The sequence below is a fragment of the Atractosteus spatula genome, chromosome 19 (assembly GCF_055471065.1).
Source record: "Atractosteus spatula isolate fAtrSpa1 chromosome 19, fAtrSpa1.hap1, whole genome shotgun sequence".
NCBI lineage: Eukaryota > Metazoa > Chordata > Actinopteri > Semionotiformes > Lepisosteidae > Atractosteus > Atractosteus spatula.
This window is the reverse complement of record NC_142724.1, coordinates 11164518-11186687: the sequence shown is the minus strand read 5'-3', so window position 1 is coordinate 11186687 and position 22170 is coordinate 11164518. Positions and strand designations below refer to the sequence as shown.

Genomic DNA, 22170 nt, shown 5'->3' with positions numbered 1-22170 from the left:
GAAGAGTACATATCAGTGGTATCGACTAACAAGACCATGCAGGTTTACTTGCTTTGCATCTCCTCCTGGTGGCTAAAAATAGTATTTGTTGTTCCAGCGGTATGTTTTTTATTTCAAAGGTAAATATCACAATGCATTTAGACTCTGTTCAAATGTCTATTTTTCACCGAGTTTGAAGCCTGGAGTTTTAAGCCAAGGTATTATGAGCTATTAAATATTTGTTTTTAATATTGAGCTTGCTGGCTGTATAGAGCAAAGAGATGTCAAGGCGTGAACAGTACTTAACCTTCACTATTTTCTTGAAGCGGCTGGTAAGACATAGTGGGCACGCAGAGCACACAAATGTGGAAAGAGACATGCAAAAAAGCACCGACCTAAAATGGAATGTCTTCCATTTTAGTTTCTGAAATAAGTGAATTACAAGGTTAAAAAAAATAAAATGTGCATTTTATTTCCTTTAGGGATTTAGAATTACACAGCAGAGAAAAATGAGGTTTGTGGGGGGGGGGGTTTCTGCAGTACATCTGCACCAAGTTTCTTAGAGTCTAGGGACCTGAAGATGATGCTAACTGAATGCTCATTTTGTGTTTGTGATTGTTCAAGCCCATGGGCTATATGCACTAATGTGAGCTAATGCAATAGATTACACAGCATAAGCCCCAAGGAAAAGACAGCAAACAGATGTGGTATACTTAAAAAAAAAAGTTGAAAGTCTTTAATGTGCTCAAGACTGTCCCTTGTCATTTGGTGTTGGCAGAGAACAGCATTGTGATGTGTTTTGCATGTTGCTCCTTTTCAGGGTTTTGTACTATGGGCATTAACAATACAGCAAACCCACATGGGTGTTTCCTGTTGAGAGAGAGCAAGAGACAGAGGAAAGAATATGGCAGGGTGTTTACAAGGTTCAGGGGAATTCAAATTAAAAGGGAAAAACATTACAAGTTTTGAGAAAGGCCACTTTATACATTGTCCTATGACGATATAAATAGGCATTTTTTCAGCTGCCTGCTCTTTTATATAAACTTGTATATTACCTCTAGTGATAAGAGAAACCATATCCCAAAACTTTCACTAAGCATCTTTTCACACCGATTTTAGATAAGGCTAAATTTGTTTTCAGCAGTGGAAATGTATCACAGCCTCCCCTAGATCTCTATAAACCCATGGTTTAGTAGCCCGATACTACCAAAAAAATAAAAAATGACCTAGTCATGTGACATATACAATCTTCCTCGGGTGAAAGTGTAATAGCTCATTTTAAAACCGGATTTTGAAAAACAAAAGGTAACAAGCACTGTTTTAGCATCCTGAGTTTAAACGGGAATTGTTGTCAACACTGCCCTCTAGTGATGAAACGTCATCTGCTCATTTGAAATCAAAGTGCACCACATTTTTGCATGTAGTTTTGTACCTTTGAACATATTTAGGAAGACCAACTACTTTAATATAAAAGTGTTTCATGTAAATAAATTCCATTGAATGTTGCTCAAACAAGCTCTTGAGACCTAGAAACACCACTTGACTTTTACAAATATTCAATTTACGCTTTAAGAGCATATAGAGCAAAATTAGTCTACTTAAATCTTCAAACATCAGGAAAAACAGCTGCATGACTGCAGTCCTCGTCACAAATTATTCTCGTTCTGACAGTTATACCTTGATATATCAGCACTGCTATTTCAAACAAAACTAACTCGGTAAGCAAAAAATGAAAAAGGGAACTTAAAATTCTAGTTTGCAGAAGCTAGACCCCAACTTTGGGATCATATATTTTTGCCTTGGTTAGGCTTCTAAATGATGAATATTCTAGGACGTTTTTGCTGTGGAATCATCACCTCTTAGTCCTTTGGTGGCTTCCAGCTGCCTTTTAGTTCTTTGTTGGCCATGTGATCAGCAACGTTTTTTAAATTTTACAATTAAGTGTCATAAATTGAATTTGGTGCCACCAAACAAGGAAATGTAAGTGTTCCATTTGTATGGTGAGAAACGTAGATTTGTACAAAATAAAGATAAAAAAATCAAAAGAATGACACACACCCAAATTGCAAAACACTAGATCTATATTTACAAGTGAATGCAGTGACAGGTTTCATCTGAAGTACAGCAGACAAATTAAGTATACTGCTTACACCCAAGTTACTTCAGGTTTCACACATCATGAAATAAATAAAATAACAAATGGTACCTTAATATTCAAACTGTATATTACACTGTAAGAAGACTACATTTATCCCAGTGCATAATACTGATGGATTCATGTCATTTCATCACTTTGGGTAGGCTGCCTTTTTTCAGCAACCACAATGTTTATAAAAACTAGGATCCGCACTCTAGTTTTAATTGCTTTTCCTGCAAAAAGTAACAGGATTTATCCTACAAACACCCTAGTTTTTAACTTTAAGTTTTAGACACTTCTATTATTTCAAAAAACGAAAAAATGGAATATATTCAAACATACCAAATGTTAAATATTTTAAATAGAAACGCATAAAAAGCAATTTTAAAAAAAGGTAGAAATGCATTTCTTGTATTGAATTTTAATTTTGCGTTTCCAATAGCTAGATTGACCCCCATTTAAAGTCAGTTCATAACTCATTAGCTGTAACAAACGACAGCTGAACACTGCTCATGTTGTTAAAGTGGCCAAAAAACCTTGAAGCGAGAGGGGAAAGAGCAGCAACAGGTTCACAATAAATATTGGTAACTGAACAATTTTATATCAAAACTGTATAAACTAGCAAAATATTCCATGAAAGTGCAAAATTAAAAAATATATATATTGGATATGTACATATGGCTCAGCTCAGGAACAAGACCTAACTAGATTTAAACAAATCCAGTAATACAATCATGTATTGACAGATTCTGTTATGAAGAGAACCATTTAAGTAATGTTACTGAGGCAATTCAACATTCTGATTTTGTTCTGCAAAGTCTAAAAACAACTATGCATTATATCCAGATAGAGCAACAGGTATATAACAGGTCTTTGGGTTCATTTAGCACAATCTTTACTGATCGATCTGGAGTTGCGCACACATATGAACATGGTGCTATTGTGCGAAATCATAAGACAACAATGCAATTGATTAAAATACAGCATTCAGGAGAAATTCACATTTCCAATCCACATCCTATTGTAAGAAACAGACACATAACAACGTACCAATATGAAACTGTACACTGAGCAATGTTTCAAGTTTAGACCAGGACAGATAGGGGAAAAAATCTTATTTTTGTATGAACACTTCAACACCACTTTTTCCCCCAACAACAAAAAAAAATCAATTTACTTTCCTAAGGCTGCTAATCTATCAAACTCAAGGGAAAGGATTCAAATGGTGCTTCATGTTAAATCATATGCACACAAATTTAGACAAAATGTACCTGAAGGCCAATACAGATTTCTTTCACTGCAAGGGATGTTAATCCAATCTTCCCAGTAATTCATAATCTCCATTGCTCAACTGCATATCCAGCAACGCTTATTAAAAAAACTAATACAGGAATACAGTTGTAACAGTAGTATTGTGGAAGTAACAAAAGTCACATCCAGAAACATAAAAGGCAGAGGACTATTTTAAAAGCATTTATCAGTGCCTGCTATTCCTTGAAAATATACCTACTTTTTCATTGTTTCTGCACAACTGATAGTCTGGTCTGAATCTAAACCTGAGCGTGGTTGTAACCGAGTAATTGTTCAACATGAAGGATGCAAAGGAAGGTATTTCCACATTGAAGAGCGGAATTCAAAGTTTCCCAGACTAGGCAAGTAAATATTACAGATCTATCCAAAATCTCAGTGTCGCTGCAGATAATGAATTCAATCTCACTTCAAGGAGAAATAGATCCCAGGTACAAATAACTGTTTTAGGACATTGTGTGGGAAGAGCACAATGCAAGGTTTAGTGTAAAAGCATTACCTAACACTTTGTGCCAAAAAAAATATGGCTGAAGAGTACACTACATTATTGAATTTCACTGTTTATTTGTCCAAAAGGATCTGTAATTAAATTGTGTAACTTCAAAATAATAGTGCATTAAACTGATGGTGTATATTAATTTTGGGGGGTGTTTGGTCCATGTCTTCAATATAAGTTTTTTTTATGTAATACAGTGAGGAAAAGCAAGAGTAGTGTTTTAATCACAGATTAACCCTGTGAGTCTGTAAAGGCAGGTTCACCTATAATTCTGCTGTTTCACCAACACTTTATGTGATGAACTACATGGCGACTTCTACACTCCTCATTGTAAACGGCCATTTAGAGAACTAGGGTAGAAAGGGGTGTGTGCAACAGTATTTAAGAAAATCGCTGGTCTTTAGTACAACAGGCCCCCCATACCTGGCATGTTCTTGATCTTTGCTCAAACCAATGGGAGACATGGCTCCATTAGCAAAGCTGAAATGAATCCTTCTGAAACAGCTCAGTAACAATGTGCCCATAAAGCCTCTGAAAGCAACTCTAGGAAGTCATTCCTGGCACTAAAAGGGAAGTGAGAGCCAGCACAAGCAGCTAACAGGCAAGTCTGTCAGTTCCAGCAGAGAATAACCAACATTCAGAACTATTCACCAAAGCAAAAATCGAACCAGGAGAACCTGCCTAGGGGTGCAAAGTGTTCCATCATAGCCTGGCCAAACGATCCTTTTACATCATCGAGCACTTAGAATACAGTACTTCTACACAACCAAGTGTTTAGAACACTGACTTCCTCTCCTGAATCTATTCAACAGAATGCATTTTTAAACTTTATTAACATTATAATTACTATTAGAAATTCTTTGCAGATATCACTGCACAGTGCCTCTTATCTGTTTCTGCACCTTTGCAGGCCATCTTCAAGCCCATTTAATTCTAAAGCACTTAAAAAGTGGAAGAAAAAAAAAAGATGTACCCTTTATAACTAAAGGATGACTAAGTCCTACTGGACCTGGAAATGGTTTTAAGTTTATACATCGTATTTATCGTGACCTGAATTCCACAAATATGACTCAAGACCGCTATTATGTCCCCACTCCTCAAATCTCTCTAGGCACAAACTTTTTTTTATTTGAGTTCTAAATATAGTGAAGCTTTAGCTGATTTGAAAGTTGTGTATGCAAAGATACATTTACACATTTTTTTGTAATGGCACTGCCAACACTATAACAGTAGTGTTTCCGATATGTACAGGTCACAGCTTATTCCAGTGGGTTGAATCTCTCTTTTCCTTTAGGCTTCCATGTTGTGAACGAAATGGAAGTCATGGAGTCTTCAGCATTCAAACCTAAAAAAAAAATACAGAAATTAGAGGGCATTTTTCCCCAGTCGCATACTAATTTAAAGCAATTTGCAGCAAGTACAGGGAGGTTAATCAAGAAATTTACCATCATCTGTCACATCATATTTTAAGCATTCTTATCAGCAGGTCCGCAGCGTGCATTACTCATAGGGCTGGGATTGTTTCTCCTTTGTAGTACACTTGAGTAATGCTGATAGAGCGATGGCCTGTTCCCTGAAAGGAAAAAAAAAGACAGCTTAATTAAAGTGTCATCAAGAGCATTATGAAAGGCTTTCACTCGCATAAAAACAGTGGTAGTGATGCTTACAGAAATCATAGGTAGAGAAGATAAATCAATTCAATTGAAAAAAAGTGGATTACCTTCGCGCAATAAAGAAATGTTTGGAGAAATGGAATCTTAAATGATCTCAATAGGTCTTAATACAAAAGGGTGTTTTGAGTGATCAAACAAAAAGTGTTCCATTTTAAATACGGAAAAACCACCTCCATGGACCTAAATGAGTATTTCCTTCTTTGTAAGTGTTTATTAGAAGGTTAATTTAAAAGTATCGTATGCAGTTCTGCTTCGAGGACACTAGTTCCACATGGAGAGTTCAGAGCTTTTTTTCATGACTCTGTCAACAAGGTCCATCAGGCAGCAAGTCAGGCAGACTAACACAACAGCAGAGTGCCAGAGAGCCGATGTGAGGATAACACAGGATGAGGGATTCCAGAGCACTTGTGTCTCCTCTGGGCAACAACAACTGGCACGGTGAATAAGCCATAATGGAGGTCTCATAGCTTAATTAAGTTCACCAAGTGGAACGCATCTCCTCATGTAACACTCGAAACAGGCTTTTAAACCGAGTCTCCAGTCAGTTTGAGAGCAAGGCTTCATTTACAGTAAACTATGTTGCCAGAAAAACCACATCCTTACTCTTCAATTACTATTTTATAGTTTTTGCTTTGCTTTTTTTTTCCTTCAACCACAAAACCTGACTAAGGATTATATTCTTTAAATAGGAGGTCAAAAAGGGGTATGTGATTTACAGTAGTCAGAAAAAGTAATATTAAGATGCTTGACATATCAAAGTGGAACCTACTGATTTTCAATGTTTCATTTGCATTTTTCAAAAAAACATTCAAAGTCACCACCCTGTGTTCTGTGCAGTGTTGCATGGCCTGATAATCACAATTCTACTATCCTTTATAACTGTCATTTTAGGTATAATCTAAATGCCATCAACAGTGGTAACAAAGACCAGAGAAGTATAACCAATAACTTGGAAAGTGGTGCTTGTATGGGTTTTTAAAATTTAAAACTGTAATAAAATGATACAGTTCTTTAAAGGACAATATTAGCTCTAAGAACAGGAAATACCAGCCTGCACAGTGAAGACATTTATCCAATGCTGACATTAAGCCCTTGATCTCTGTAAAGTTATTCTTTACCATACAGAACAAGGTCTGTTACAGGCAGAGCACTAATTTTTAAAACCACTACATTTAAAAAAGGGTGAAGAGGATAATGTGCAAAACCTCTCCTTTTATTACTTAGACAACCAATGGTGAAACCCAGATAATCTACTTGTTTAGTTCTGTTAGTCACATTCCCTGTGACATGAGCTAATACAATGAACCGAAATTAATCTCATCCATCACTAAAAAGTGCTTTAGCAAGATGTCGTATAAAATAATCCTGCATTTCAACGATAAGATGGTACACGCATGATTTTTGTTAAATGCCGGCCAGACGTCTTTATCCACAACAACCTACTTACACATTTAGAAATACATATTTTTAAGTAAAGCACAGGTGCAGAACCCTTTGGAGTTCAATTGTAAGGACAGATGCATACCTTCTGATGCAGCAGATGCAGTTCCCTGGCTAGCACTAGACACTCCTGTGTTGTACAGCGAAGCGAGGTCACTCGGGCTGTATGACCGCAGGATATTTATTACTTTCCAATCTGGATCCATTCCATTGGCCGACGTTGAAGAGACTGGCTTGACTGGCGAAAAGGCATGAGGCATTTTGGAAGGCGGGCTTGCCTGTGATGAGGATTTCACACCCCGTCCCACAGACAGCAGCCTGCCATAGCTATCCCCTTTCCTCAGCCCGGCTGTCTCCGAGGTTTCGCAGACCGCTGCCCCGGAGAACTTGATCCTCTTGCTGGAGGGCTCGCCAAAGTCTACATGTGGTGGGTTTCCAAACCGGCTGGAGAGGCACGTTCTCGCCGCGTCGCTGGGCCACACAATGCCATTCCGCCCCTGCTGGCTCTGGGGCCCGGGCCCTTCTCTGTCCGCAAGGGTCTGCCTTATGGAGACCACAAAATTGCCCCTTTTGCCGTGGGCTTCGGGATCTCTGGGTTTTTCCGAGAATCTCAACTGGCCTTGCCGGACATCGGTCGACCCAAGGCGAAGGCTGCTGCCGTGAGCCTCGCCCATCCAGTAGCGCTGTGTGTCGTGATGGGCCGCCTTGCTGCAGTCGGCCTCAGGGGCGCGCGCGGCTGCCTGAGAAGGCCGGGCTGGCTGCGTTTTCTCCGCTGGCTTGGCTGCCTGGCGAGGAGGAGATTTGGTCCTGCGAGGATATTTCCTGGAAAACGGCGGCAAGGGTTGAACGTCATTTCCCTCAAGAGCAGGCGGGCAGCCGGTGTGCCGTTTCTGTTTGAGGGCAGCTATGGAGCTTCTTAAGCCATTTTTCTTCGCAGCGTCAAGCTTTTCTTTATGTACCAATTTCTGGTGCATTAGAAGGATCTCTGGGTATAGAGTTTTGTAAGTACACAAAGGACAGGTATTGGTGAGTAATGTGCTCTTGGGCACCGAGGTAGCAGAAACAGAAAGGGACATCTTAAAGGACAAATCTAATGGCATCTCAAATGACTCTTCTTTCATTTCTTTGTCTTCCATCTTTGAGTCGAGAGATAAGGCATGCTTTTTAAGCGCTTCATCACTCGAGCTTGACGGATGACCAGCTGCAACAGCTGAATTCTCACAATCTGTTTTAACTGCACTGCTCTGTGTAAGTTGGCAGGAATTCTTGATAACAGTCTTGCTTGAGCCCAGATCGCTCTGAATCCCAACATGAGATGCGTTTTCGGACCCCGCAGTGGACAAAGGCCACGATTTAGACTGCTTTGCATTATGGTTGTCAGCTGCAATTTTGGTGATCTCCTGAGACGATTTCTCCTTGGCAGGCGCAGACCCGTCGGGTGCTGGCAACGCTGGAATTGGCTTACTAGAGGGCTCAGCAACAGGCTGTTTGTCTTTATGACGCCTCTCCAAGTGGTATCTCAGTGAGGTCTTCTGAGCTGCAGCATAATCGCAGAATTCACATTTATATGGTTTTTCCCCTGTGAAGAGAGGAGAAAAACATCAGTGTGGAGGCCACAATGACACTTGCATTGGCCTAACAGCAAGGGGATTATCACACTCACTGAATGAAACGTCTGATATTTTGGTCACAAGTATCATCTAATGAAAATTCTTCACCGATGTAACTGGTTAAGATGGTTGTTGGTTTTGTGTTCATGCCAAGCTCCTAATCATTAGCATTCTTGTCTTTAACTGATCTGCTTGTAGAGATTTTTATATAAAAATTCCTATGATGTTGTTATACTCACTTACTTCCCAATTGCGTTTTTTACTTCTCATCTTGCAGCTACAAATCTGGATGAGATCCTTGGACTAATCAAAGATGCGCCAAATGGCCTCCGTTCATTTATAACTTCTCTTATGTTCCTAAAACGTGCTCTTTTGAAACATATTCCTTAAATATTCAAAATTCAATGGTGCAAAACCCCAAAATTAAAATAACTTAATAAAAACCACAGGTTACCTGTATGTGTCCTGAGATGAATATTGAGGTAATAGTTTGAACGGAAACTCTTTCCACAGTAGCTGCATTCTTTTGAGGATGCAAGAATTTTCAGCTTTCCCTTTTCTGAACCATCTTCACTTTTGTCTGTATAGAAAACAAAATTATATTCAGATTAAACTGTGCACAACACCTGCTGACAAAACATCATCCGTTTAGCTCCCAACTGAAATAACCCCAAACACTGTTTTGCAACAGTTTTGCTATTTATATACAAAGACGTATTCGGGCTAATTTAAGATGCATTGCTGTTGCGCTTTAACAAGAGTGGATTTTTTAAATGTGCATCACACTAAATACCACTAGCAGGATTCTGCAGATCTGGGCATTGTGCAAATTTCCCAGAGGTTAAATGCAGGTCACTACAAAGAAGTTTATCCCGCTGATACAAGCCAATACAGGTTGGGCAGCTGCCCAATGTGGGCAGGCAACAACCTGTGAGGTAAAAGCTTAAATCAGGAACTCTCGAGGAAAAAAACTTGCTGATGGTGATTAAAAAACCTAAGGAGTTTTTTTTCTTGCTTGTAATGTGTCTACACCAACAACTAACAGCAGAGGGGGCTGAAACCAAGACAAAGGAATAAGTAAAATACTGTGCAATGGAATGAAGAATGAACCCAACTTTAAAAAAAAAACAATTTAACTTCTTTGTTCTTAAGTTTTTCTATTTCATACATAAGCAATTTAAAGTATTGAACTTCAATACTGTATTTGACTTTCATCTGCATCATAACCCCCATCAAATATATACTTATAACATCATTTTTGTAGTAAATCCTACTGGGGGAAAAACAGTGCAGAACATGTATAGACAGCTCATTTCATTTCATTCCAAAAATTGCATACCTCAGAAATATGAAAAGTAGAAAAAAACTACCACACTGTATAACATCAATTCAGCTTTTTCAATTCCTGCTAGTTCACAAAAAGTTTTCATTTGCAAGTGTTGTGGTTTGTTCTGCAGGTAGTGGTGCATCATGTGATGCAATATGTTTGAGATAGATTACATTTATGTCAGACGCAAGGTGAAGCTTAATGTGTGAGTTTATCACTGTACTTTATTAGAAAGGGGCTGATATGTCAGTACATACAGCTGCCATTTTGATATGGGTCAGGGTGTGTTGTCTATGCACTTTCATTGTATAGCAGCTAACAAACCGTCCAGAGTTATCAGCTAAAAAATTACATCAGCAATCAGCTTTCTCATGGATTTGCATCTCTATTTCCCCTGCTCCCAGATACTTCCTCTTTAATCACAGAACACCAATTCATGACTGTACTTATTAGTAGAAAACCTACTCATTCCTGGTAAGGACTGTGGTAACTCCAAGTCAGTCTAGGAAACAGGGGGCACAGGCAAGACACCAATCCAACACAGGGCACAGCAACACTTCACAGACTAACCTAGGCAGCATGTAATTGGAAGGCAGGAGGAAAACACAGCACCTAGCAAAACTCTTGAACATGAAGACCATGCGAACTCCGAACAGCAGGCACCCAAGGCCAGACGCAAGCCCAGAATCCAATAGGTGTAAGGCAGAAACACCAAGAGTAATTCATAAAGCCCCTCAACTGCTTTTCTCTTATTCTCTTATTTCCACTTACTATTTTTAAATTCTGCTACAAAAAAAATATGCATGGTTTTACCTTTGCTTTCACCGTGCCTCTTAATTTAGGAATTTACTTAACTCTGAAATGGGGTGAAATTCTTTGGTCTCAAAAATGTCAATGTGATTAAATAAGTTTGCCTGCAGCAACATTAAACACATCCTGATATAATGGTTAAAAGCATACCTGACTGAAAGGCATCGCCATGCAGTCCTTCTTCTGAGCCATCTTCAGAGCACTCTTCAGTTCTGTCTAACATCCCATTGTCACTGGAGCTTGTGCTTAACTGCTTGCCATCTATTGAAGCTGTTGGACTTTCAGACCCACCCCTATCCTTCTTGTGTATCCTTGAGTGAAGCACCAGCTGGTGGTAGGTCCTGAAGGTCTTCCCACAGTCTCCGCACTGAGTGGGCTTGTCCTTGCTGCTTGCGGACTTCTGATCTAGCTCTGGTGAAGGGGTTTCCCTTCCTGCGTGCTTTGATCTCTGCTCATGTCCAAAGCCCTCTTTCACCGCCTTTTCGCTCTTGCTTGTGGACCAGATTTCATTCAGTTCCTCTTTATCCGAACAGGAGTCCTCATTATCCGTGCTGACATCCGGGCCAAGCTCTTTGGTCTGTCCTGGACCGACAGCTATTTTACCCTTGGTAGCAAGCTGCCAGGCTTGGTAGGTGTTAAACGGGTCAAGCTGGGCAATCCATTTCGCAGACTTTTCAGATTTTGCATCCGTTTCTGAGGATCGGGAACGCAGACCAACAAATTGCAAGAAGGATTCTTTGGATGCTGGAGCAACATTTGCGCGCTGCCTGTCAGTTTCCTGTACTCCTTCATCAGGCTCAGATTCCCGGATGTGAATTTTGCTGTGCTCCATCAAGATCTCTTTATTGTGGAAGAGGAACCCGCAAACCATGCACATCTTGTATGGAGAAATCACACTGACCGATGTCTGTTCTTGGACAACATCGTTGATGGTTACGGGAGTTTCCAGGTCTTGCTGCGCCTTGTTCTTTGACCCCGCCTTCCCATGTGTCCTCATGTGGTTTTTCAAGAACCAGGGCTCCTTAAAACGCCTCCCACAAACGTTGCAGCTGTAAGTGAAAGAGTCTTTGTGCTTCTTCATGTGACACTCCAGCTCCGTTGCGTCTTTCACGGGCTGTCCACACACCTCGCAGCTGACGCCCTCCTCCTTGTCACTGGGAGGACTTGGCTTGGCCCTGCCTTTCTCGCTCCGACTCAGAAACTCGGCTTCCACACGCAGAACCGCCGGCCCAAACAGGGTGGTCGGGTGCTGGGTCAGGACATGGGGGCTGAGCTCGTCCTGGTGTTTAAAAGTCTTCTCACAGAACATACAGTCCAAAGGCGTGCACCCTTCCGCCTGAGCCAGAGCTTTCTCTGGAATGCTGGTGTGCGGGGTCATGCTAGAGCCTGTGCCTGGCATGCTGGCATTGGTATTTGCTGTATCCTGACCCAGTCCATCGGGACTTTCCATGTATGATATTAAAGGATGAGTAGGCATGTCTCTGACAATAACAAAAACACCTTTATAAAGAAGAACAAGGCTGTGCCAACTATCTCTCAGAAATATAAACTACAAAAGCCTTTGAAACAGGGATGTTTCACAGCTTTTAGATTGAGCACATGAGTTTGAGGTTTGCAAAATAATCAGGCACTTCCAAGAAATCTTGTCTTCTTCCTGCACTTCTGCATGTTAGAATTGTGTAAACTGGGTTTCTTTGTTCTTCAGTCAATGTTCATTTATTCAGTATGTGATCCTGCAGGTCTGCTCCTACATGAGCCATCCTTTATACTGGTGCTGTGGTGAAGCATACTGAGTTACATGAAAGGCTTTTCAATAAAGGATATTAGTATGATTACGTTGCGTCTCTTTGTTCTGACACATTCAGCAGTAACCGGTCTTGACAAGTTATGGACCAATCAGCACCTGTAATTTAGAAAGAAAAATAAAACCATTAGATGTGACACCTGTAGATCTATTGTAGAAACACATATGAGTGAATACCATGAACCAGCCCCTTACGTAACATGATTAATTCAGTTTATAAACAGAATTTTAAACTGCAAAGACATTAATATCTCAAACACTTGAAGAGTAAAAATTAAAGGAGGCTTCAGCTAATACTAGATACTTTGTGTTACAAAACAAAACAGGAAATACATCCTTTACCAGTATTTTACACAAGCATTTCCTCAACTGTTAGAAGCATGTGGCAAAATGAGTAGAATCACAACAGCTTTTGTTTCTTTGAATACATCGTCACATTTCATCCAATGTCACAGACTTAACCTTACACATAAAGGTTCTGGCATTCTATACTGCAAATATTGCATTAACAGACTATCTTTTCCTATAACAGACACAAAAGAAGAGTTTACAAATGTATGCTTCCCCAGGGTGACAATGAACCATAAACCACAGTACAACTACTACTGACTCAAAAAGAACTCTCAATCTGGCAATGAAATTATTCAGAGCTATCCTTCCTCATGCTGCAGCTGTGAAAAGGTAAGGAGGTTGTGCAATCTTTAAACTTTCCTCCAAATGTGATGTTGCTAAGTACAACGCCATTTTCTAACAGTTCAGATCAAATCTAGAGCACACCTGAAACAACGATAACATGATTTGGAAGATCAGCAAGGCTTTGGGAAGTCTTTCTGAGCTAAAGGCATACGTTACAGGCAATGCAAGGAATTTCACAATCTGAAATCCTGTGCTGGTGCTGGCAGCAAGTCAAGACTAAACGAAGGTTCTTGAAAGTTTCACTTTCTACAAAGTTAAAGAACCATAGAATGCTGAAAAATCTGCAATAAAAATTCTTGACATTAACACTGCACTTCAGTATATAAATCACAAGCAGAGCTTTCATGTGCCACATTTAGGGCAGAAACATACAGAAAGTAAAAGCAGGAAGTTACAAGCAAAGAAAAACGCTCTCACAGGCAAACAACAAATATACCATTTCATATCAGTAACTCTGGATAAAAAATTCTGAACAATGGCCAAACTGATTATTTTCCATTAGCTTCACTCTTGAATGATGAGAAAACTATTAAATGGCTCAGCTGAGACAGAACAATTATACTTATATAAAATACATGACCTAAAAATGTTTAACCTGTCTTTCATGTATAATTTTAAAATTAAAATTCGGTATTTCCAACACACCAAGACAATGTCAAAACAGAATTTGATTTAGCGTTTGCAGTTTTAACCTTAAGACAGACAAAATAATTAGAAAAGAACAGTGTCATTAATTCACCATCTTCCTGTACTTCTTTTGCAACAAAGTCAAAACTTCTACCATGTATCAAACCTTGGGCAATCTGAGGAACTCCAGCCACCCACACAGAAACTCTCTCAAAGAGATCTAGTGCTCTTAAGTTGGGGGGAGGCTGTAGTTAAAAGATCACATAAACGTGCAGGAATAAAAAGTGTAAAAAATTTAAATATTCCCCACGCACATAATCAAATGTACTGAACTCAAGCGAAAGGCATGGGTAGTGTCAGGGTAAGGCTGTTACAATCTACTATGTTATGGTAGAGTTTACTCCATTTTTTGACAAGTGATGTATTACATTATACATTCACAATGATTCTTTTTACATGTGAGCTGATTCTCAATGTTAAAGCAAATATAGCAGTTTCCTCTCAAAGACATTATGGACTCAAATAACTCAAATTAAATATTTGCAATGTGCCTTAATCACACCATCTTGGTTTGATAACTTTATCCACCAGCACTGAATGTCAATAAGTACAGTGGCACATGAAACCAGTGCTGCATGGGTCAAAGTGGAAAGCAGGGCAAACCAATAAAAATTACAGACACCGACCGGGAATCCAGAACATTACAGCCAACTTATAATTCCTCAGATGTACATCTTATCAAAATACACAATGACAAAGTCACCGACACAACATTTTAGATAACTGTATTGTGCTGCTCTACACACTCAATAGCAACACAAACAAAAATGACCCAGCAGTTTTTCTTACAATATGCGTACTACAATAAGCATTTACACAATCCTCCATTTTTAGTTCTGGATACAAACAAGTCACTTAAGGGTTTTTGAGTTCAGTTCCCCTGTGTTATCAAGTGACTTTGCCTAGGAGAGCAGTAACCCAGAGAAACCCAAGCGACACATATCATCTTATCTTGGTTGAGGGGCCTAACAAGGTAGCAGAAAGCAGCTTCTTTTCAGGTCGACACTATATTAAGAAAAACATCTTCCCTTTGAACTGAAAATTGAAACTTGTTCTGTCGTTTTGCAATTTACTGATTTTATTTCTATAAATCAAAGCTGAACACCACTTCTTGGGCTGTATAGAAAACTAAACTGGCCCAAATGTTGTTCCCTGCATTTAGAAACTGTACTTTAGCTTAAAATGAGTCAGAATACACTCATGTAAAGATAATCATTAGCAAAATACAGTCTTGTGACCCCAGAGCTAAGTCAAGGTCAGTCTGTTAATGGATATCTGTTATGGAGAGGGGAGAAATACTGCTATTTGATACCAGGTAGTGTTTTTTTTTTTGCTTTTTAAATTTCATTTTTTTGGTGCTATAAGTGAAGGCTTTAATCACTCAGTAAAAAATGCCTGCAAGATTTTTGGAACAGCTTTCAGGCCTTCTGAATGAAAACATCCTCTCTACAGTGAATCTGTGAACAAATGAGAGGGAAAAAAACCAACCTCACCTTACCTCACTTGACATATTAATAGGTAGAACTTGGCTGTGAGGAAATGGCAAATTCATATACAAAAAGTAAGTGGATGTAAAAATGTTCATCTGTATTATTCCATCTAGAGACCTATACCAGTGTTTACATGCCATTGTTATGTAAAAAAGTTATTTTTAAATCTGTATATTTAATCTGTATTCTACACTAACCATTGTATGAATATACTTATAACAGTTGCTAAGCAAAGTTGCTTATTTTGTCAATTTAATCATGCAATTAAGAGTATGAATGGATTGAAATGCTGCATTTACAATACAGTATGCTAACTTATAACAGGTTATTAAATAAATGTCTGTCCTAAACATTTTTAGCTGTGTGAAATCGAGTTAATCTAAAATAATGCAGTTTATATGAAAAACCAGAACAGTTTTCATATATTGTTTACCATTCTTATGTTAATTATTGACAGCAATAAATAGACAAGAAAGGCCCCAAACAAAGAGCATGAAAGTCTTCATTCTCACGATTCACTATTTCCTATACTGATTGTGTCGATACAGTAACTGGTAAATCCTAGCCTTCAAACAAATGTTAGAATACCGATGACCTTTCAGCTACCGAGTAACAATCCAAAATCACTACAATCAGTTCTGGGTGTGTTTAAGATAAAAAAAATTATAGACATAAATGACAGAAAGAAAAACACACCTTTATGGAACTTGTTCAAACCCGAGCCTAGAAAATGTCTGCAAGTAAGTCTGATATTTGAAAACAAACTCTATGATCTGCCCTGTAGCTTGGCTAATAAATATTTCCAGCTGGGCTCCTATGCCAGAGATCTCTCCCTGATGATCAATGTAATGCTCCAGCTGTGAGGGCCTATATACCATTTCCCAGTTGGACAGGAGTAGCACCTTTCATCCGCCACACAATTCTCCTAAGCAACACCATCCGGGGAAAACCGTTCTCCAGCACGTAAAGCACAATACCACAAGTTGCATGAGACCCAGACATGTGTGGACAGTAAAGGTGAACATCCCGAAGAAAGGTGCTTTAAATGTGAAAGTGCAAGCCCATCATCGCAAATGACTCAAGCAATGGCTGCCAACACCAAGGGACAGCAGGTGCTTCCCTCTGTAACTAAAGGACTTTCCCAACAAGAAGTTACCTTCTAGTTTATGAAACAGGCCCAACATGAACAATACGTATTCCCACTGCTGTACAAGAACACCACAACTCCATCTGTTACGCCATTTCCACAGAGCTGCTCCGGGTGTTGGGTAATGAAAAGTATACTTGTTAAGAAATCTAAAGTCATTCTGGCTCCTCTCCTGTATACCACCATAAAGATGTTCCAACAAGAAAAGCTACAACAGCTTCACCTCTTCACACAGGCAGGATTTTAAATACAACTAAAGCACCGTGTGGCGATATGGTTCAATTAAATGCTGCTTCTTATAAGAAATTAAACCAGCAATCTTCAAAATTAGTATAAGGAGGTAGAAGAAGAAGGAAAAATAGTTTGGTCTGAATTTGTTGTAGACTTATTTGTTTTGTTGTTCTGCTTTGCAGACTGCTACTGCAATTATCAGTTCACTTGTCAGTACAAGATAACTTGATATCAGCAAACATCTTTCTCTGCAGCTGTAATGAATAAGCCCAACAGTCTTTGACAACACCTCTAAACTCCCTGGTTAGATTACATTCTTGATTTTTAATCCACTTGGCAAGAAGAGAGTCAACGTCCTAATCAACCATCTGCCTTTTGTCACCAAGCCTGAAAATGCAGAAACTACAATCTTTTTTTACACAAAGCCACAGGTAATGTCAGAAATAGAACAAGAAATGATGAAAGAAGATAACTGAGTAATTAACTTGGATTTTAACAAATTACTGTTTAGTCCACATTACATATAAAGATGTTTATCAAATGTGGATTTGATAATAATAATAAAATTTATTTTATATAGCGCCTTTAAAGGTGGCTTCTCAAAGAGCTTTACAGGATGACAATAACATTAAATAAGAAGAATACACAAGATAAGACAATTATAATATACAATTACAACAATACAACAATTACAATAGAGGAGACCGGGGATGGTGGTACTAAGAAGAGCAGAGGGGTGAAGAATGGAACCAGTTCAGTAAAGGCTTTTCTGAAGAAGAGGGTTTTGAGTCTGGATTTGAAGGAGTTTAGAGAAGGTGACTCTCTGATATCCTTGGGCAAAGAGTTCCAGAGTCTTTCTATTCTATTTGTAAAGGTTCACTGTAATTCAGTAACACTGCTGTTTGAAATATATAAAACCATTACACACAAGGATAACTAATACCAAGAATACCATAACTTCTCAGTCATAAAAAATGCTTTCAACTACATTTTGTTGAGTGTGCCCTTCCCTAAAAAGCAAAAATTCAATCTATAACATATCTTAACTGAAATTTCTTTGTTTTGTTTTCTCTTCCTGAAAAAAACGCCTTGAGACTGCAAAATATTTTTCTATGACTAGTTTGTGTAAGCTGTACCCTATTTTCCAAACAAATGTTAATGTTTGCAGCTCTCTTGGTGTCTATTGTCTACCCTGTGATCAAGTATAACAAGTTTTGTGGAAACTAAAATTCTTCCAGTTCTGGTCCGCTCAGTGTGGCAACGGGCCAACAAAGCTCTTCAAAAACACCCCCGGCTTCACCAACACTTCTAGTTTCTTTAGAAAAGTCAGTGGCAGAATAACTTGACAACTGACCCAGCAGACTTGCCACTTATTCAAAACTCACAAACTAAGGTGGTTTATCTCTCACAGTTCCTGTTCTCCTTTTCATACCATCACAAATCAACCCGCACCCAAAATGTGATGGCATTTTCAAAATTTTCCAACATTTTTAAGAATATCCGTTTCAGTTAAAAGTATACAACAGTAAACTAACTGTGCATTATTCTTGATCATGTATGCTAACTATTCACATTTTTTTAAAAAAATAATATCTACATCATGATAAAAATAATTTGCACCAGATTATGTCTTCTGTAGTACACTTTAACTTGGTCTACTACCTCTCACCGACCATAGATAAAACACATGGCAATCTGCTTGTGGTGGATGTGTCACAAATTGCACTTCTGAAATGTTCTGAAGTCTCAGAAAAACTCCAGAAACGCATCAGATCATCTTTACGGGTCCCCTAACTACAACACACACACAACTGCTGCATTTTAAATCAGGCTATGAGCTTTTACTAACGCAGCTTGGCGGTATTGTATTCTCGTGGACTCGACAATATTTCACGATCCACCACCTTTCCTTTCAGAAGTCCCGTCTTAACGACTGCAGCTTATTGTACAGGCAAGACATTCCCTCTCCAGCCAAGAGCAGGCCAGCTGTTGCTTTTCCATGACTTAATTCCTTTGTTGTGGGGCTGCGCTTGCAAACCCATTCAGCAATCGCGCACACACACATACAAAAAAAAAAACAACCTCCACCAACACAGTACACTCTAGAAACCAACATAACGCCAGGCTTTTTTTTCCCCAAATTAACGTTTCGGGGGGTCACGACTAAACCCACCGCGGAGGTTTTAAAGCGCTACAGCTCCCCGGTCCAACACAACGGCTACTGCAGCCTTGCAAAACGACGGTTGTGACATCACCGCTCGAATGAATGGATCTTGGAAAACAAGGAAACAAGAAGTTCAGCATAATGTGCAACAGCGACGTATAAACCCCCCAGCGTGATAGTCCAATACATAATTTGGTCAGGATTGGCAACACCTCGTTTCGGGGTTTGTTTGTTTTTTGATTTCCTCCTGTAGAATGCACACACCGAGGATAGCACCAGAGAGAGACGACCCCACACCCTGGCGATCGTAAAACTATCCATACCGCGGATAATTTCATCTGCTCGCAGGGACGTCAGCGCAACTGAGGATCCCGACCTGCTGATCCTCCACCGGGCCCTTCTAGCCAGCCGCACGGCTCGCTGGCGTGAAAAGTTTCAGCGGGGCTATTGTCGTGTTATCCGAGCTTTCGATACCTATTCAGACGCACCAACCCCCCACCAGACCAGCAACACGCAATCATTCATTAGTCAGCAAGCCGCTGCCTGCTATTCAAACCTGCACTTCAGTTACTTCATCCGTGGGCTTCGCCCAACTGCCCACCGTTACGACTGTAATACGTGTATGCAATCCGCGGAAACTCTCAACTTGTCCGAACCCCCATCTTTTGTTTTTTTCCGGGTAGAGATCTTCACCCACCAGGTATGAAAAATCCAATACGAGCTCTCTCCCCACCCCCCCCCACCCCCAAAAAAAAAAATCGTCGAGTGCTCCAATAAGTCAGCTTCTCTAAACACCTCGGACCTTTGGCACCAGCCGGAACGAGCTCCCGACTACCAGATTTGTCTGAAACTAAAATGGGAAGCAGCACACTTCCGATTTCGTTCTGATGCGAACTATTTCATATTCATTACGAGTTTGCCGAACATCTTCCCTGACACGTGTTTATTTTTTTTTCCTCTCTCCACACTTTCAGTCCGAAACGATTGTAGCTGCGATAAGCAACGCTATTTTGTTTTTTAGGCAATCGAGATGTAGGCGTTTGTATCAACATCCAGGCAAACATCCACACGTCTGTAGAGAAATACGCGTTTGCTTTCTATTCATAGCTTGTGTATAGATTTTGAAAGTCGAAACAATGGCGAGAATTGTATACACACATTCATATATATATATACACACACAAAAGTATGGATCCTCGCGATTTAAACTTCTACTACCTTAAAGTCCGATAAATAACCTTGAAGTCTTCCAAATGTCTCCTCCTAATAGTTCCCTGCCTCTGCTCACAAAGCAAATCTCTTCTTCATGATCCTACACAAACACTGGGCGAGTTGCACTGTTAATCGACTTTTTTGTGGAGGGGGGGGGGGTGGATAGGAGGGGGGGGGTAGTGACGTTTTCTTTTGTCCTGTAATTAAAATGAGGCAACTACTGTTTATCAATTTTGCACTCAAACAGACCGTAGGGACAAAAGACAAAAAATTCACCCAGATGAAGCAAAAACAACCTGACAACCGATCAATTAACTTTCAGGCTGCCTTTCGCCAAACAAAAACCGCAACGAGTTGTTTTCTTGTTCAAGCGCATTTGGGACGTTGCGCCTTGAAAGTCTTGTACAATAATCAGAAATAAAATGAAAGTTGTGGGGGACTTCCTGAAATACATACAATGTAGAGACAGACATGAATGGCTATTCTTTATTCTTCGGGTGCTTCAACAGTTGGAGAACCACGCTTCAGCTTTAGAAGGGGATATTCCAGCCTGCCCGCTTCCGACAGTATTTCGTTGAATTATTTCTGACCCAGTGATTATTGATAAAGCTGCCTACAACAGTCACGACACAGTCAAATGAAATGCGAATAACTTTATTTGGGGGAGGGGGGGGGGTGTCTATTATTTCTATACCCACTCGTGCAAAATGTCCGAAATTGGGTCTACAGCCCTCCGTGGCGAAGTATATCACAGTCTCGACCTATTTGTGATTCCTCAGCCAAACCCTTTGTTTAATATCCCGTCTTGAGAGGGAAGATAGAGCGACGGTTTAAGACACACGGACAGTATTTCCTGCTTTGTGTGCGTGTGTGTGCTCAGTGGAGCGTGTGGTTCGCTAACATTAGGATGATTGAATTGCTCAAAACTCCAAAATCAACTAAGGAAAAAGAACACATGATAGGAAATTTTGAAGGAAAAAAAACCCCACAATCTCACCGATACCTACCCAGGACTTCACATTCTCGTCAGCCTTCCCCTGAGTTGCCCGTGTCAGGTGCTGGCTTTTCTCTCCTCCGTGTGGGAGATGAAGAAAGTTGCTGTGTCTCCTCTGTTTGTAAATCTGCAGCTGTTGCGCTCGGCGCGCGCTCTCTCCCCCCTCAACGTATTGTTGAACGTCACTGCGCGTGCACGAGTCAGGCCGCCGCCGCGCGAGGTTGCGGGGGGGGGCAGGTCACGTGACGCCAACTTATCTATTCGTTCTTAATTTATTGGATGCGTTTATCCCCGGTGACTTATACATGATTTACATTCCGACACACTCAACTCTAAAAAAAAAAAAGTGATTTAGTCAGGTAACAAGCAGAACTAGGCTAATTGGAAGGTTTTTTTCTTCCGCGGAGGGGTGGCGACACAATATTAAGTGGGTCATACTTAAAAGTACCAGTTAATGCACCTACCACACCCCGCGTGTGTATCACTGTTTAAAAACGTAGTCCCTTAAAACACCTAAACTAGGTTGTTTTGTGCGGCACCAATCGAATGTATTATGTACCGCATATGTTGAGCACTTTTTGTTTTCTGAAAATGCTGATGTATCAAGTATTGGTTGAAGTAATTAATGTCTTGTGGAAAAAAAATAATTAATTCCAGTTGGTATTTGAACAAATGTTGGCAATTTGCTGCTGTCGTTTATCCTACAATAAACAGGGTGTTAAGCTCGAATTTGCACTCTTTTAAAGTTCCTAAATTACTTTTTTTTAAGTACTGTATATATAGGTTTGTGAATAGAACGGAAACGTAGACGTATACCATACATTTCTGATGGAACCATCACCTTTTCCCTCAGAGAACAGCGGGGAAGCTAGGTTTTGTTTGAGAAAGGGCAGCTGATGTGTTTTACATACCCCCAGCACTGATTCCCATAGCGTGCCATGAGCTGGGGGAGGGGCGGTGACACA

The 22170-nt window shown here is 39.9% G+C and overlaps 1 protein-coding gene across 2 annotated transcripts; it reads right to left on the bottom strand.

Annotated features, from left to right (window-relative positions):
* Window positions 1–2042: 2042 nt before the first annotated feature.
* Window positions 2043–21293, bottom strand: znf217 (zinc finger protein 217). 2 transcript variants are annotated; one of them, XM_088937085.1, is made up of 6 exons: window positions 21219–21293; window positions 10931–12683; window positions 9098–9223; window positions 7119–8612; window positions 5366–5493; window positions 2043–5265 (listed from the first exon to the last, which is right to left on the bottom strand). In XM_088937085.1, the coding sequence occupies exons 2-5, from the start codon at window positions 12255–12257 to the stop codon at window positions 5387–5389; spliced, it is 3054 nt and encodes a 1017-aa protein (XP_088793211.1). In that variant the 5' UTR covers window positions 12258–12683; window positions 21219–21293; the 3' UTR covers window positions 2043–5265; window positions 5366–5386. The 2 variants fall into 2 exon arrangements, with proteins under 2 accessions (XP_088793211.1, XP_088793212.1); XM_088937086.1 differs by lacking the exon at window positions 21219–21293 and adding an exon at window positions 20218–20268.
* Between the last annotated feature and the right edge of the window lie 877 nt (window positions 21294–22170).

Coding starts and splice junctions, on each gene's coding strand:
- znf217 (XM_088937085.1), bottom strand. CDS start 12,257: ATGCCTACTCATCCTTTAATATCATACATGGAAAGTCCCGATGGACTG. Junction 9,224..10,930: donor TGGCGATGCCTTTCAGTCAG/GTATGCTTTTAA, acceptor TTTTCTATACAG/ACAAAAGTGAAGATGGTTCA. Junction 5,494..7,118: donor TGCATCTGCTGCATCAGAAG/GTATGCATCTGT, acceptor TTTTCCTTTCAG/GGAACAGGCCATCGCTCTAT.